Source organism: Leptodactylus fuscus, chromosome 3, assembly GCF_031893055.1.
Source record: "Leptodactylus fuscus isolate aLepFus1 chromosome 3, aLepFus1.hap2, whole genome shotgun sequence".
Lineage (NCBI taxonomy): Eukaryota > Metazoa > Chordata > Amphibia > Anura > Leptodactylidae > Leptodactylus > Leptodactylus fuscus.
In genome coordinates, this window is record NC_134267.1 from 26,093,683 (window position 1) to 26,110,075 (window position 16,393).

The 16,393-nt window shown below is 45.8% G+C and overlaps 1 protein-coding gene across 1 annotated transcript; it reads right to left on the reverse strand.

The window, feature by feature from the left end:
- Positions 1 to 1,500: 1,500 nt before the first annotated feature.
- DLK2 (delta like non-canonical Notch ligand 2) lies at positions 1,501 to 12,300 on the reverse strand. The gene is made up of 7 exons (XM_075267308.1): positions 12,288 to 12,300; positions 7,091 to 7,218; positions 6,529 to 6,618; positions 5,795 to 5,858; positions 4,544 to 4,674; positions 4,283 to 4,427; positions 1,501 to 2,225 (listed from the first exon to the last, which is right to left on the reverse strand). The coding sequence occupies exons 3-7, from the start codon at positions 6,599 to 6,601 to the stop codon at positions 1,520 to 1,522; spliced, it is 1,119 nt and encodes a 372-aa protein (XP_075123409.1). The 5' UTR covers positions 6,602 to 6,618; positions 7,091 to 7,218; positions 12,288 to 12,300; the 3' UTR covers positions 1,501 to 1,519.
- Positions 12,301 to 16,393: the final 4,093 nt, after the last annotated feature.

A 16,393-nucleotide genomic window follows, 5' to 3' on the forward strand; every position in this document is an offset into this window, starting at 1 on the left:
TCAGATGTAAATATTGTTGATTTTCATAAATATTTTTTGTACATCGGTCTCTGCTGTCTCGGAGCAATCACATTGTGTAGAAGACCACCCTGCACGGATCCTAAACTACCAAGGGATTAATCCTGCACCATCATAGACCATCAAGGCATTCCCAACTAACCCCCTTCACCTCCCTAGACCACCAGGGGATTTATATTTAGCATATTCATCACCCTGGACCGCCAGGGCATTTACAACTAACTCTTACACCACCCTAGACCACCAGGGTGTTTACAGCTAACCCGTACACCTCACTAGACCACCAGGGAATCTATAACCATTCCTTTCAACACCCCAGACCACCAGAAAATGTATTTCTAGCTCCTTCATCATTATGACCATCCTGGGAATGTATACGAAACTCAGTCAACCGCCCAGTCCTCTGGAAAATTTACATTGTACCCCTCCATCACCCTATAGCACCAGAAAACAGCCCCCAACCCATCGATTCACCTCCTCACCACCAGGGAATTTATTATTAACCCATTCCCTGCCCTGAACCACCAGTACAGCATCTGCATAGCAATATGTCTACCAACAAACTAAATCACAATTTCCATATTCTGACAATGACAAAGTTTACTTTATTATATTTAATATTCACATCTCTGGATATAAGCGCTGGATCCAGGTCACGTGGCAGGACTGGACAAAGATTTATTTCCCTCCAAAAACCCCCTCTGTATAGCTTTTATAGTGCCCCAACATCACAGCCTGTAGAGGGCGTTCTTCTCATATGATCCATTCCATAGTCTTTAAAGTTCCCCCAAAATCACAGTCTGTAGAGGGCGCCCTTCTCATCCTGCTGTGTACACCACAGCCTGTAGAGGGCGCCATTCTCATCTTGCTGCGCACACCACAGCCTATAGAGAGCACCCTTCTGATCCTGTTGTCATCATCACAGCCTGTAGAGGGCACACTTCGTATTTAAAGTATGGTTACCTCCATTGTTCATCCTGAGCTGCCTTGTTCATGAATAAAACACCAGAATTATAGACGTGTACATAGATGGAGAAGGAGGGAAGAGAAAGCTGGGATCAGGTGTAGCTACAAGATAATGCAGATTTGTATGTCTCGGAGTGACAACTATCAGCAGAGTAGTGGTGGCCATTAGTGGTTGTCAGTTATCTCTGTTATATATGTCGGAGACCAAGGTTTCTCAGACTTTATAGGAGAGGACGACACCGGGTGCAGATGTCATGGACTCCTTATCTTATATCCTCCAGAGATTTGTCACTTTCCACACTAGAAGTGACCGTGTATCGCTCTGACGGAAAGAGTTTGTTAAGACCATAGAGAGGGGACTTGGTGCCCTGATCATGTGACCAGACAGGCAGTGGTTCAGCTGTATACATATATATGTATATGACATGAGACCCCTCTCACCACCCCCATCATCCTGGATTCTCTGCCCCTTATAATCTCCATGTTTAGGCCTAGACAAGTTCATTGAGAGGCCACCATTATGTACAAGGACCACTCATAACTCTGTGGTCTTCCCATGCTCTAGTGACATCCCTTGACACTGGTGATATTGAGTCTTGGTGTCTGGTAAGGGCTGATGACACCAACATGAGGCTCCTCTGTTTCGATGTCTCACCACCAGTAACACGGTGAGAATGATCACCAGGAGCGTTATGACTCCAAGCACGGCGATGGTGATTAACTGCAGTTCGCTTAGTCCATGTTCCCTCTGGGTCACCACCTCCTTGACCGAGATCTTGAAGTTTCCAGGTTTCTCGGTGGACCCAGGACTCCATCTGGTGCTACTGACTGTCCTTCCTGGAGGTGCTGAGGATACCCGATCTATCGCCGACGTTCCAGTCTCATATTCCCATGTGGGATTGGGAACAAGGATCTCGCAGGACTTGCCAGTATATCCAGCAGGACAGTAACACTCATAGTCTCCGACCCGATCGTAGCATCGCCCTCCATTGTGACATGGCTGACCAGCACAGTTATCAATATTGACGGTACAGAAGCGTCCCTGGAAGCCGTGAGGGCATTCACACGAGAAGCGGTTGACTCCATCTATACAGGTGGCTCCATTGGCGCATGGACGCATCAGGCAGTCGTCAACATCTGTCTCACACAGTCGACCCACGTAACCGGCCAAACAGCGGCATGTGAAGGTCTCCGCGTAGCCCCCGTTATCCTGGCATGTCCCACCATTCTGGCATGGAAACCTGTACAAGGGAAAAGATATTATTACTAGAGATGATCGAGTAGTGAAATATTCGATATTCGTTTCATATTCACCCTCAATAGTCGACCAAATATCGAAAAATGCTCATTTCAGGGGAAACCACCATTCGACTAATGAAAGTCACCAAGTCCACTATCACACCCCAGGAAATGATGCCAACACCTCTGGAATGCAACTGGGACAGCAGGGGAAGCATGTCTGGGGGCATCTAACACGCCCAAGTCCCAGTATTACCCCACCATCACAGCCTAACAACTAGACACTTTCCGAACTCAATAGAACCTCTATGAAAGTTGAAAAATACTTGGAAACCTTCTTTCCTCCACAATAGTATGGACAGAAACACAAATTTAAAGCTAAAGAAAAATTAGCATGCACCCCTTTAAATCAAGGATGGCATAGGCAATGAATGGGAAATCCAACAGCCCCCACCCTTAACTTTCTGTATGTGTGTATGTGATGTGGTAAGACCTCCAAAAATTACTTTTCTGGCCGTTCACGTGGGCCCTTCCAAATTAAGTTAGAGGCCCTTAAGCTGAGCCATATAAAATTTACTTTTCAGGCCCCTGGGGTGAGCCCTCCCAAACTTAGCTTCAGGCCCTTGGGTTGAGTTGAGCCTTGTACCAGCAGAGTATTAGGCCCTTGAAGTCAGTTGAGCCTTGGTGGAGCGGTCATACAGTGCTTGTATCATCAAAAAAGTGAGTTGAGCCTTGCACCAGCAGAGTTTTAGGTCCTTTGGGTGAATTGAGCCTTGTAGCAGCAGAGTTTTAGTTATTGGCCCTTTGAGAGAATTGAGCCTTGCACCAGCAGTGTTTTTGGCCCTTGAGGTGAGTTGAGCCTTGTACCAGCAGTGTTTATGGCCCTTGGGGTGAGTTGAGCCTTTAAACAGTAGAGTTTTAGTTTTTAGCCCTTGGGGTGAGCCCTAAAAGATTAATTTTCAGGCCCTTGGGGGGAGCCTTATTGGGGTTATTTTAATTAGTTTTTAACGGTTATGGTGGTGGTGTTGGAGGAGGACAAGGAACTTGTGAGCTGGCACAGAAACATGGAACTGTATCTTGTCATTAGCACTGAGGACGGGACATGCTGGGTGCGGGTCCACAGCCACTACATCGCCAGGAGAGGCAGAATGTTGTGTTATTACATGCCTGGAGGTAGTGGCTGACTGGCTGATGCAAATGCCGCTGGAAGCAATATCTGCTATCCACTGTAACATCGGTTCCTGGTGTTTGGGCCTCGTCAGCAGAGTACCCTACTTGACGTTGTCGATGAGGGCACTGCTGGCTGCCGCTCTCCAGTAGCCTTTGGATCCGCAGTAGCTCGACTGCGGCCTGGATCCCCAGCTGGATTTCCACGTCCCCGTCCTCACCCCTTTGTGATACCCTGACGTATCTTCAGATGTTTACAGGTGATGACAGTATTAAGCTTTCTTCTCACCCCTAGGGGACAGGTATATAGTGTATACCACTTGTAATGAATTTGAGCCCTAGGAAGGGCTTTTGTGAAAAGACCTTTTTGTCTTCAGCTTTCCTGCCTAGCAGAAGCTAATCGCTATCTGACCCTCACAACGATGTCTCTCCCTATCTCACCCAACCGCATCTGACACGAATATGGCTGCCACTATTCTTATAAATCCAAGGTCACCTGATTTAGCCAGCCAATGATTTTTTCCTATTTTTTTTTTTATGCCTACCTTTTCCTGCTTCCTGTCCCACCTCCCCTGCACAGTTATTGGTGCAAAAAAAGCGCCAGGGAAGGTGGGAGGGGATACAATTTTTTACTGCGTTTACCGCGTGGTATTCGATCAAAATCAAATATGTCAAATACCTTAATATTCGATCGAATATCTACTCAATCGAATGGTATTCGCTCATCTCTGATTATTACCATTGATTGAGGAGTCCTGGCACTGATTTGGTGGATCAATCTAATGGGGTGATCCTGGCTCAAATCCTTGCCCAGTAATGCCAGCTACAGTACTAGGGTATTTGTGGGGCGGCTTTGTGGGTATTGATGCCGGGGGAGGTGTCACATTCTTACCCTTCTGTCTCGCAGGGTCCTCTCTTGAATTCACAGTTTTTGCCATGGAAGGATTCTGGGCAGTTACAGGTGTAATCGCCCTCCGGGGTAATAATACATTCTGCGCCATTCTGGCAGGGACTGGAGCGCTCGCAGATGTGTAGATCTATGGAGACAAGAAAACCAGAATAAACTGCAAAGTCTGTGGCAAAGCTAGCCGAGCTCCCGATGACATCATCAATCCCCGTTATGACCTGAATATTATAAGGACATTGACCTCACCCTTATCACAGAACTTCCCAGCCCAGCCGCTCAGACACATGCACTGCCAGGGCTGGTGGCACACACCATGGACGCAGCCTGGCATCCTCACACAGTCTTCACAGAATGGACCGTCCCAGCCGGGGTCACACCTACCGACAAAAACGAGGACACAGGTCAATGGGTGATAAGGTGTAATAACCCGGCACCAGCCCCCACCCCAACATCTTCTTTCTCCAGTTCTGAGCATCTGATCCTCTCCTAATCTAGGCATGCGGCCTGCTCCGTCAGTGTCTATGCAGGGGATGCTCTGCCGTGTTGCATTGTGGGAGATGTAGTGTAATCTAATGCAGAGAAACTAGGTGGAGTGCAGCTTGTGGTGTGGAATTGTAAATGCAGCTCTGGATGTGATTAATTTCCAACCTATGGGGATTAATGCTTCTGTATCTGCCCCAGGGGTGCAGGTAGCTATTGGAGGTGCAGAGGTGGTCATCGCACCAATGCCTTGGTACGTGACGGGGCTTAAAGAGGTCATGTCATGAAAAGAGTTCATTTTCTGTCCATGTTAAATACCTGGTTGGTGAGGTCTGACCCATCCTGAGCATGGGAGTGTTTTACCCCCATTGTGCATCCACCCTCACTGCACCCAGTCTGAATGTAGGCTTGTCACATAGCAGACGGGTGAACCCGTGCTCCTATTCACTTCTTTGGGAGTGTCGGAAATGATATATTCAGGAGTCAGATATTGTTACCTTTGGAGCAGCCAGCAGCCGGGTGGCAGCCATCATTCTTCGCAAGCTCCATGGAATCAAAAGGACTATAACTTTTATAAGGTTTTCAGTTTTTTCTCCTTTGTATCTTACAACTGTTTTGTCATCCTTGTTTGTCTCTTTGTTTTTGTTTCTATAAGTACTGAACCTTTTGGTATTAAAGCGTTCACTTTATTGGTGGCCGGGTATTTTCTGCAGACCCTTTGCCTTAACTGTGTTTACGGTCTGACTGCTGCGACCAATGAGTATCTGGTTGTACTGGATTCCTATGGATCCTGAATGCGATAGGTGGTGGCAGCGTGTATTTGGGGTACGTGGACTGTGTTGGGGTATGATTTATGTTCAATTTTTAGCCTGAGAGAAGATATGCGTATGACTGAGTGGTATAACCCTTTAATGGTCTCTTACCACTTAAGGAGATATTGCTGTTATAAGTTGCCCACAGTAGGTGGGGGCAGGAGATCGAGCTCTGTCTTCCCCGCTGTACTGACCGTGCACTCACCTGCACACGCCGTCCTCGTCACAGTGTCCGTGGTACAGGTCACACCGCTCCGCACACTCGTCAGCTGCAGGAAAGCAACAACACACATGACCTCTGACCCTCCAGTTACCGCAGCGATGTACGCCATAATATAAATCAACCTGCAAAACTTTAAGTCCGTTTTACAGATAACAGAAATATTTTTAAAAAAATGACTTGGGATGGAACTGGCGGGAAAATATCATCTCAAAAACAGTCCAGGAGCTGAATGATACAGAGACTATGTGTGATGGGGTGCAGTACCTGGCAAGGCCTGTAGGTGTCACTCATATTATACAGACTAGAATGTGATCACGTGATCCTATAACAAGAGCATTTCGAGGGAGACAAGCTATAAGCCACTGATCCCTACTTTACTGGGGGCTCCCGGGGTTTCTGGAATATTTTTAGTGCAAATTTATGTTCACACAAAAGTGCATCCCAAAGATCAGAGTTACTTCATGGCTCATCTTTTACTCCAGTCACATCCAAAGCACCACCCGCTATTTCGTCGGTTTCTTGTCACCAGAGATCAGTGCATTGTGAGATCTTAGATGACCATGAGGTCATAGCTCAGTTACGTCACACCTGAATTGAAGGTGACATTAAAGCACTGTCTGTTTGCAAGGGCAACTGGCAGAATTGTGATTGCAGCTCTGGATGTGACTGGAGAATAAGATATGAAAAATCAGAAACAGTATAAAAGGAATAATCACCTGTTACTGGAGTCTGGAAGATGAACAGGACCCAACACAAGGTGGAGAGCAGGATCGGAGGGCACCAGAGCATGGTCAGCACTGCAGGGTCTGCACGGAGAGAGTACACCAGTCACTGACCCCACCAGACCGCACCTGCAGGGGGTCTCACTCAACATCTGCACCCTGTCCGCCCCCTCACTACACCCCAACATCACTGCAACTATGCAAATGGAGGCATCGCTACTCTGATCTTTGGTCACGGGACATGTCGTAGCCAAAGTGGCCATGTAACCGACACCTAGAATAGAATGAGAACCCCAGGCCTCAGCTTTTGCACTGAGGGAGGAAGCCATGGGGAACGGGGGGTCAGACACAGTAAATGGGCCGAGAGCAGTGGCTACAGCTCTGAGGCCTCCAGTCCTTAGGCCGAGAACCATCACATGTGGACTGAACTGAAGGACTCAAAGCTGGAGAAACCACTGTCACTTTGAGGGATCCTGGACGCCCCAAACATACACATGGACATGTATATAACAGGGGGACACTATTGGATTTGTGGGTTCACTGCCAGGGCTCTTACCTTCAGAGGAAGGACACAGTCTGACTGTCCTGAAGATTATGGTAAGAAGGTCAGTGAAGGTCCCATCCTGAGGCGAGGAGAGTATAGCGAGGGTTATGAGTCCTGTCACTCGGACATCCCAGGTCTCCCTATAGATTGGAGAAATTGACATGAACATGAACTAAACCATCATATGAGAACAAACAGCTCATACTTATTGTCCTGCCCGGTGGTGGAGGGTGAGGATTTGGCTTGTTCTGCAGTCACAGGTCCCAGACACCTTGTAGTCACTGACTGGACCATGAACTATTTTGTATAGTAAAGCAGAGTCAGATGTGAAGCCGTCTATACAAGAGATACAGCTGGGCCCAAACTGGGTGATGTGACAGGATACAGACCCCAAGCACAGCAGCACATCTACAACACAATGGCCAAGAAAGAGAAGAACCGCAGTGTTATAAGTCACATGGAGAGTTATAGCACCCCAGCCAGGGTCACATGGAATATTGTAATGGCCAGTCACATGGAGGGTTGTAATGGCCCAGCCAGAGTCACATTTTAGGTTGTAACGGCCCAGCCAGAATCACATGGAGGGTTGTAATGGCCCAGCCAGAGTCACATGGAGGGTTGTAATGGCCCAGCCAGGGTCACATGGAGGGTTGTAATGGCCCAGCCAGGGTCACATGGAGGGTTGTAATGGCCCAGCCAGGGTCACATGGAGGGTTGTAATGGCCCAGCCAGGGTCACATGGAGGGTTGTAATGGCCCAGCCAGGGTCACATGGAGGGTTGTAATGGCCCAGCCAGAGTCACATGGAGGGTTGTAATGGCTCAGCCAGGGTCACATGGAGGGTTGTAATGGCCCAGCCGGAGTCACATGGAGGGTTGTAATGGCTCAGCCAGGGTCACATGGAGGGTTGTAATGGCCCAGCCAGTGACATGGAGAGTTGTAATGGCTCAGCCAGGGTCACATGGAGGGTTGTAATGGCCCAGCCAGGGTCACATGGAGGGTTGTAATGGCTCAGCCAGAGTCACATGGAGGGTTGTAATGGTTCAGCCAGGGTCACATGGAGGGTTGTAATGGCTCAGCCAGGGTCACATGGAGGGTTGTAATGGCTCAGCCAGAGTCACATGGAGGGTTGTAATGGTTCAGCCAGGGTCACATGGAGGGTTGTAATGGCTCAGCCAGGGTCACATGGAGGGTTGTAATGGCCCGGCCAGAGTCACATGGAGGGTTGTAATGGCCCAGCCAGTGACATGGAGAGTTGTAATGGCTCAGCCAGGGTCACATGGAGGGTTGTAATGGTTCAGCCAGGGTCACATGGAGGGTTGTAATGGCTCAGCCAGGGTCACATGGAGGGTTGTAATGACCCGGCCAGAGTCACATGGAGGGTTGTAATGGCCCAGCCAGTGACATGGAGAGTTGTAATGGCTCAGCCAGGGTCACATGGAGGGTTGTAATGGCTCAGCCAGGGTCACATGGAGGGTTGTAATGGCTCAGCCAGGGTCACATGGAGGGTTGTAATGGCCCGGCCAGAGTCACATGGAGGGTTGTAATGGCCCAGCCAGTGACATGGAGAGTTGTAATGGCTCAGCCAGGGTCACATGGAGGGTTGTAATGGCTCAGCCAGGGTCACATGGAGAGTTGTAATGGCTCAGCCAGGGTCACATGGAGGGTTGTAATGGCCCAGCCAGGGTCACATGGAGGGTTGTAATGGCCCAGCCAGGGTCACATGGAGGGTTGGAACGACCCAGTCACAGTCAAGACCTCACCACAATGGAAATGCTGTGGCCGGACCTTAAAAGAGCTGAGCATAACCAATATGAACAGACTTCAATGACCAAAAGAGGCATTGTAAAGAAGAGTCGGCCAAAATTCCTCCAGAACGATGTGAGAGATGGATAAAAAGTCATAAAGAAAACCAGGAGGTCGGGCTATTACTATACAGGGGGCGCCACACTTGGTTATCACACATGAATTTTCCATTTTGGCCTAGTTTTTGGTGATAAATAATGCCCTGTTGGGATCTTCTTCACCTGAGGTCGGATTTACTGTATGTTAAGACCTTGTAAGGACCAGGTGGTTATTATATCCTGATAGGTAAAGCCGGAGTATTCCCGGGGGGTGGACGATGTTCTTCTCTTAACTTTTGGTCTGGCTTTATTAGAATGGTGGACATGTCAAGTCACCTGGGTTTGCCGGGAGTCTCCCGGTTTTCAGGTCCCTCACCTGGTCACCGGTTCATTAGTATTCACAGCTCTGTATATTGTATATAGGATTTTGAGGCATGTAATATTCTGCCATATAAAGCTACTGTGTATACCAGTACATTATACTGGGAAACCAAAGGACGATTGAAGCCTTGGGTCAGGACTCCATTAACAATGGCTGGTGTTTCCTAATAATGTTCTCGTCCTCCGTGTACAAAGCTGAGAGCTCAAGATCCAAGACTGTATAGAGGAATTACATAGAAGTGAAATATAGAAAATTACTAAACCAGGGTAATAAACTGTAAATGACTGTTATAAGACATATAGGTGAGATATTATATGGGGTTTAAATATATATATAGCTTCATATAGGCTACTCCCACTTATGCAGCAATATAATATTTGCCAATCACCCCGTAAAGGGCTCTCATTGATTGACGTCTCTGGAATGGACGCTCTATATCACTATTGGTCGGGGTGTTATATCAGCCGATTAATATAGGTACGGTGTGTTATGTCAGGAGGTGCCCATGTACCCTGCAGGTGTAGTCATGTGACCCGCAGTTATATTGTCATTATTCTATGCTGTTGTCAGCCCCTTGTTTGGTGGATGGAAGTTTTTAATTGTGATCTGTCAGCAGATTGTGCTCAGCAGGTGGTTTCCTGTCCCTGGTACACATACCTGGACATCATAATGACACATAATCCAGGCCCCGGGCAGGTCCCCAGGGTACGCCGGCTGCCAGTGAATCCATGACTGCTGACAGCAGACAGGCGATTATATGATGACAGGATGCCAGCCGTATGGAGGGGTGAAGGAGTGGGCAGATGTGACTGCAGAAGAGTCCTCACGTATCTGAGAAGACCCAACTATGGTGATGTGACCCGCTGTCATCTACTGTCATACCAGGAACCAAGCCATCCTGAGAAGGCACCCTGTACAATACCTCCGACTGTACCACCCAGTACACCCCATTGTACCGAACACTACACACTAATATACAGTACAATACCTCCGACTGTACCATACAATACACCCTGCTGTACCTAATACTACACACTAATATACTGTACAATACCTCCGACTGTACCACACAATACACCCCGTTGTACCAAATACTACACTCTATTGTATTGTGCAAGACCTCTGACTGTACCATACAATACAACCTGCTGTACTGAATGCTAGACACTAATGTATTGTACAAGACCTCCGACTGCACCAAAGAATACACCATACTACACACTATTGTACCTGACTGGACTGTAACACTAAATAATACATCCTAATGTACTTCAAAATGTACCTAACTGTATACCACACAATACACCTCAGTATACAGCATATTTCACACTTTTGGACTGATTGGACTGTACCACTAAACAGAACTACACCCTACTGTGCTGCAAAATGTATCTGACTATAATACACCCCACTGTCCAGAAAATAACCAACTGAATAATACACAATACTATAAAATAATACACCAGAATACCAGACAATATATACTTAGTGTATATAATACCAGACTGTGCCATACAACCCGGCCTACTGTACTAGACAATATAACTGATGCTGTAACACAATACAGTGAACTGAATGAAAGGTACCCAACTGTATAGAACAATACACCAAACCATACAGCAGAATACAACCCATTTCTCCAGATGTTACATCTGCTTGTACTATGTACAATGCTCCTACATGTAATGAGCAATACACCTAACTATACAACATATCTTACTGTACATGAAACTACACACTGCTGTACTGTATAATACACCTAACTGTACACAATACTACACATTGCTGTACTGTACAATATACCTAACTATATACTAACTGTACACAATACTACACACTGCTGTACTGTACAACATATCTAACTGTACACAATACTACAGACTGTTGTATTGTGCAATATACCTAACTGTACACAATACTACACACTGCTGTACTGTATAATACACCTAACATACTAGAATACTACACCTGACTTTCCAATACATCTCAGTGTACAGATCAATACACCTGACTTCATGCCTACCACTTTGCAGAATAAAACACCTGACCTTATGACACATTGAATTCAAGTGTACTAACTATACAATACAGTCACTGTGCTGCTCAATACACCTCAATATACAGAACAATACATCTGACTGTTCAGAATAATATACCCACAATATACCTGACTGTACGTTACAATACATCCAACTGTAAAGAGCACAACACACCACTGTAGTGTAAAACACCTGACCACACAATACACTGAAATCTACCTGACTGTACCGCACAGAGTAATTCACAGAACGGAACTGAAATACAGTACACCTGACTATAAAGAATTATACAACTGACTGTTCTGAATAATAAACCAGACTGTACCGGACAATACAACGACAATGGACTGTACAGACCAAGACACCCGCCTGCTTACAAAAGTACACTCACTGGTATAAAATAGTACAATATACCTGACTGTACCAGATAATACAATCTATTATTCTAGAAAATACCATCGACTGTCCTGAACAATGCAAATAGTTGTACAATACCGTCATTAGTACAGAATAATACCCCAGCCTGTATGGCACAAACACCCCACTGTGTCCTGCACAACACACCCCAGGAACAATACATCAGATTATACAGTGTAATACGTACTAGACTATATGAACAATACATCTGACTGTACAAAACAGTATGCCGATTGTGCTATACAATATATACAAGTGGAATAATATACCAGCCTTATAATGAAAATATATCCAACTGTACCGCACAATACACTCCACACTACACCCAACTGCAAGGAAGGTCATACACACACGGTCAATGGGGAGATTCTCCAAGCATTGGGTACCATTTAGGGGTGCCAAGGTACGTGCTGCCCAAAGGCCTCTCTGCTACATTAGGAGAAACCAGACTTATACATGGCCCTGTTATACATGTGAGTACTGATGTCTGTATATTTGGACGAAGGGTCTGGGGGCTGATGCTGTTACCTGGGACTGGTCTCTGCAGGCGGGGCTTCCTCAGATGGATCTTGGGCAGGAGGATCTTAGTCATGCAGAATTCACACAATCCCAGGACTCCACTTATACACTCCACAGGGGACCAGTTCAGCGTCAGGGCCTCTAGATGGCGACACCCTCTGGACCAATGTTCTGATCCAATAACGTGCAGCCAGTTAACCACTTAGTAGATGTCTTTGGATTGCGCCTGTATACCCTGTTCATAAGCGCCATGCTCAAGGGCCGAGAAATGACCTGGATGCCTGGCTGCCATTACCAGGATCTTCTAGAGGTTCCAGATAATCCAAGGATACAACATGGACGCCTGACCCAGGATCCAAGAGGACACGACCTACGAGGAGATGGAATATTAAGAATCACCATGTTTTATTGCTGGGGTCTGGGGATGTAATCTGGGTGGAGCGATACAAATGGCTGTTGAGGGAGGCGTCCTTGGTTCTGGGGGTATCTGATGGGGTATGTGCCCTTAGTTTTGGGAATATCTAATGGGGGATGTGTCCTGGGCGCTGGTACTATCTGACGGGATTGTGCCCTTGGTACTGGAGGTATCTGATGGGGGATGTGCTTTGGGTGCTGGTAGTATCTGATATGGGATGTGCCCTTAGTTTTGGGTGTATCTGTTGGGGGATGTGCCCTTGGTACTGGTGGTATCTGATGGGGGATGTGCCCTTAGCTTTGGGTGAATCTGATGGGGGATATGCCCTGGGCGCTGGTTCTGTCTGATGGGGTTGTGCCCTTAGTTCTGGGGGTTTCTGATGGGGATGTGCCCTGGGCGCTGGTACTATCTGATGGGGATGTGCCCTTAGCTATAGGTGTATCTGATGGGGATGTGCCCCGGGCGCTGGTACTATCTGATGGGTTTGTGCCCTTAGTTCTGGGGGTTTCTGATGGGGATGTGCTCTGGTTGCTGAGTAGAGGATTTGTGGAGGATGTGCCCTTGGTACTGGGGGGTATCTGATGGGAGAAGTGCACTTTGTACATATGGGGAAGGTTATAATATACAGGATATGACCCCAGGTATACAGGATATGACCCTAGGTTATCCTAATATAGAGGGACTGATGTTCTAATATACAGGATTTGACTTTATAGTAATATCATATGGTGGGAGGGACGTTATAACATGTGAACTTCTATTATTACAATATGGAGGGGATCATGTTATAATACACAGGATACAACCTGTTTAATATACACGGGTTGTTGTAAAATTATTATAATATGGAGGGGTAATGTTATAATACAAAGGATATTATTGCAATATGGAGGGGTTAATGTGATAATATAAAGGATATGCCTATAGATTATTATAATATTGAGGAGATGATATTATCATATACAGGATATGACCTTGGATTTTTATAATATGAAGGGGGTGATGTAATAATACAGGATGTGACCATAGATTATTATAACATGGAGGGGGTGGTGTTATCATATACCGGATGTGACCTTGAATTCTTATAATAGGGAGGGGGTGGTGTTATAATATACAGGATGTGATGTGACCATAAATGATATAACAAAGAGGGGGTGATATTATAATATACAGGATACAACCTTAGACTGTAATAATATAGAGGAGGTGATGTCATAATACACAGTACGTGACCTTCATGTCCCTTTGTAGGACTGTCAGACGGACACTTAGAGTTCAAAAGGTGAAGATATATATATACTATATACTATACTATACTATATACTATACTATATATATACTATATACTATATACTATACTATACTATACTATATATACTATACTATACTACTATACTATACTATACTATACTACTATACTATACTATACTATACTATATACTATATACTATACTATACTATATATACTGTATACTATATACACAGTAGCTGAATATAGACATTTTAATGTCATAAATACATCAATGTATGACATATTATATAAGCTGGGGTGTAATATACAGGTAGAGAGCAGACGCATACATTCTGGGACAATATAATCAAATTTATTAATGCTTCTCTATTTCCAACATTAAAAGAAGGAGATTTAAAGAGAAACGAGGGACAGAGAGACTTGGGTGAAATACAGGGACTGAGAGATACAGGGACTGAAGGATAATACACAGTGCGTGACTGCCGAGTATTATGTTATGGAGGGGATTATGTTATAATACATGGGATAATGTATAACCTTGGATTGTTATGTTATGGAGAAGGAGATGTTATAATACACAGGATACATTGTTGGATTATTGTAATACGGCAGGGCTATGCTATAATCAACAGGATACGATGTTAGATTATAATACGGGGGGTTATGCTATAATACACAGGCTATGATGTTAGTTTATAATATGGGGGTGATGTTATAATACACAGAATATCATGTTAGATTATTACAATGGTTATGGTAATGGGATGGTTATGTTATAATACACAGGATGCAATGTTAGATTATTATAATATGGGGGTCATTGTATAATACACAGGATCCAATGTTAGATTATTATACTATGGGCGTCATATTATAATACAGGATGATGTTATAATACACAGGATACAATGTTGGATTATTATAATACGGGGGTTATGCTATAATAAACAGGATATCATGTTGATTATTACAATACAGGGTGGTTATGTTATAATGCACAGGATACAATGTTGGATTATTGTAATATGTGGGTTAATGCTATAATACACAGGATGTTACATTATTATAATACAGAAGGAGTGATGTTATAATACACAGAATATGATGTTAGATTATTATAATACAGGGGGTGATGTTATAAAACACCCAATACAATGTTAGATTATTATAATACAGGGGTGCCGAAGTTATAATACACATGATATGATTTTAGATATGGTGTTGGGGGGGATTCTATAATAGACTGAATATGAACTAAGATTGCTAGAGCAAGGAGATTTTAGATTGTGAGCTCTTTTGGCCAGGATCCTATTCTCTTTGTTAGTTGTTAAGTTTGTGCCCCCCCCCCTCCCCATGATATAACGTATAGTACGGCGGTTCTAACCTTGGGGTAGATTCCCTCTTCTCTCTCTGAGTCGTCTCTTTGCTTCCTGCAGAATTCCCGTCTGGACGCTGCCACAGGTTGTCTATCCCCAGTGGTGACCCTATGACGTCCTCACAGATCCCAGGTCCAGGTGTGGAGCGCTGAGCATGGAGCGGAGGTGTGCACGGAGCAGCCGTCCTCACCTGGGAGCAGCAGGAATCTGTGGAGCAGGCAGACACTTGTGCAGACTCTCACACACCTTCCCTGCTGTAATCCCCCGAGCAAAGAGAAGGAGGCAGTGGCGGGACAGCTGCAGCAATGGGCTCTCCACCAAGCCAGGAGCCAAACTCTGCCCAGACCTGTGCCCAGCACCAGCTAGCTGCCCATTGTCATCCAGCCGCCCGCAGCAGTGCACTCAACATATGGAAACAAATGTCTAACCCCCAGCAATGTCCCCCTGCGCATCACACAGCCCCCCACCCCTCCCCAGCTCACTGTAACTGGAGATGCCTATTGTTCCCTATATTTGACAGGAGATCAGAGGGAGCAGGAGGCGGGTGGCAGAGGGTGGCGTGCGCCTGTGTTTGGCTAGTGCCTCATTCCCCACATACCCAGGATAGCTCAAGAATAGCAAAGCCGGGAAGATTGCTGCAGGAAAACCCCAGGGTGACCGAGCCAGGTCTTACAGAGAAAGGTCCCTCACGGTCATCTGCGGGGCAGGGATGGGTTGGCGTGTGAGTGAGAACCACTATGGACACCACTGTCGTAAAACCAATGCCAGGCCTCCATGATGCCACGCGTGTAGGTTGTAGGACTTGTCATCTCGCACAGGCCAAGGTTAATTTATGAGACACTAAATCTGAGACCCCCCTCCCACTACTCCATCACCTGCTGGACATTATACACTGAAACCCCCAGCACTATGTCCAGAAGCAAGACTCCAACTTCAGGAAAGGTTGACAGAAGTGTGTTCCATGATATAACACTAGAAACAACATGGCGGATCCAATAGCCCTGCTTAACTATTTCTACACACTGGGGGGCACAGACAGATGAGGGCCCCATATAGAAGCAGTATATAC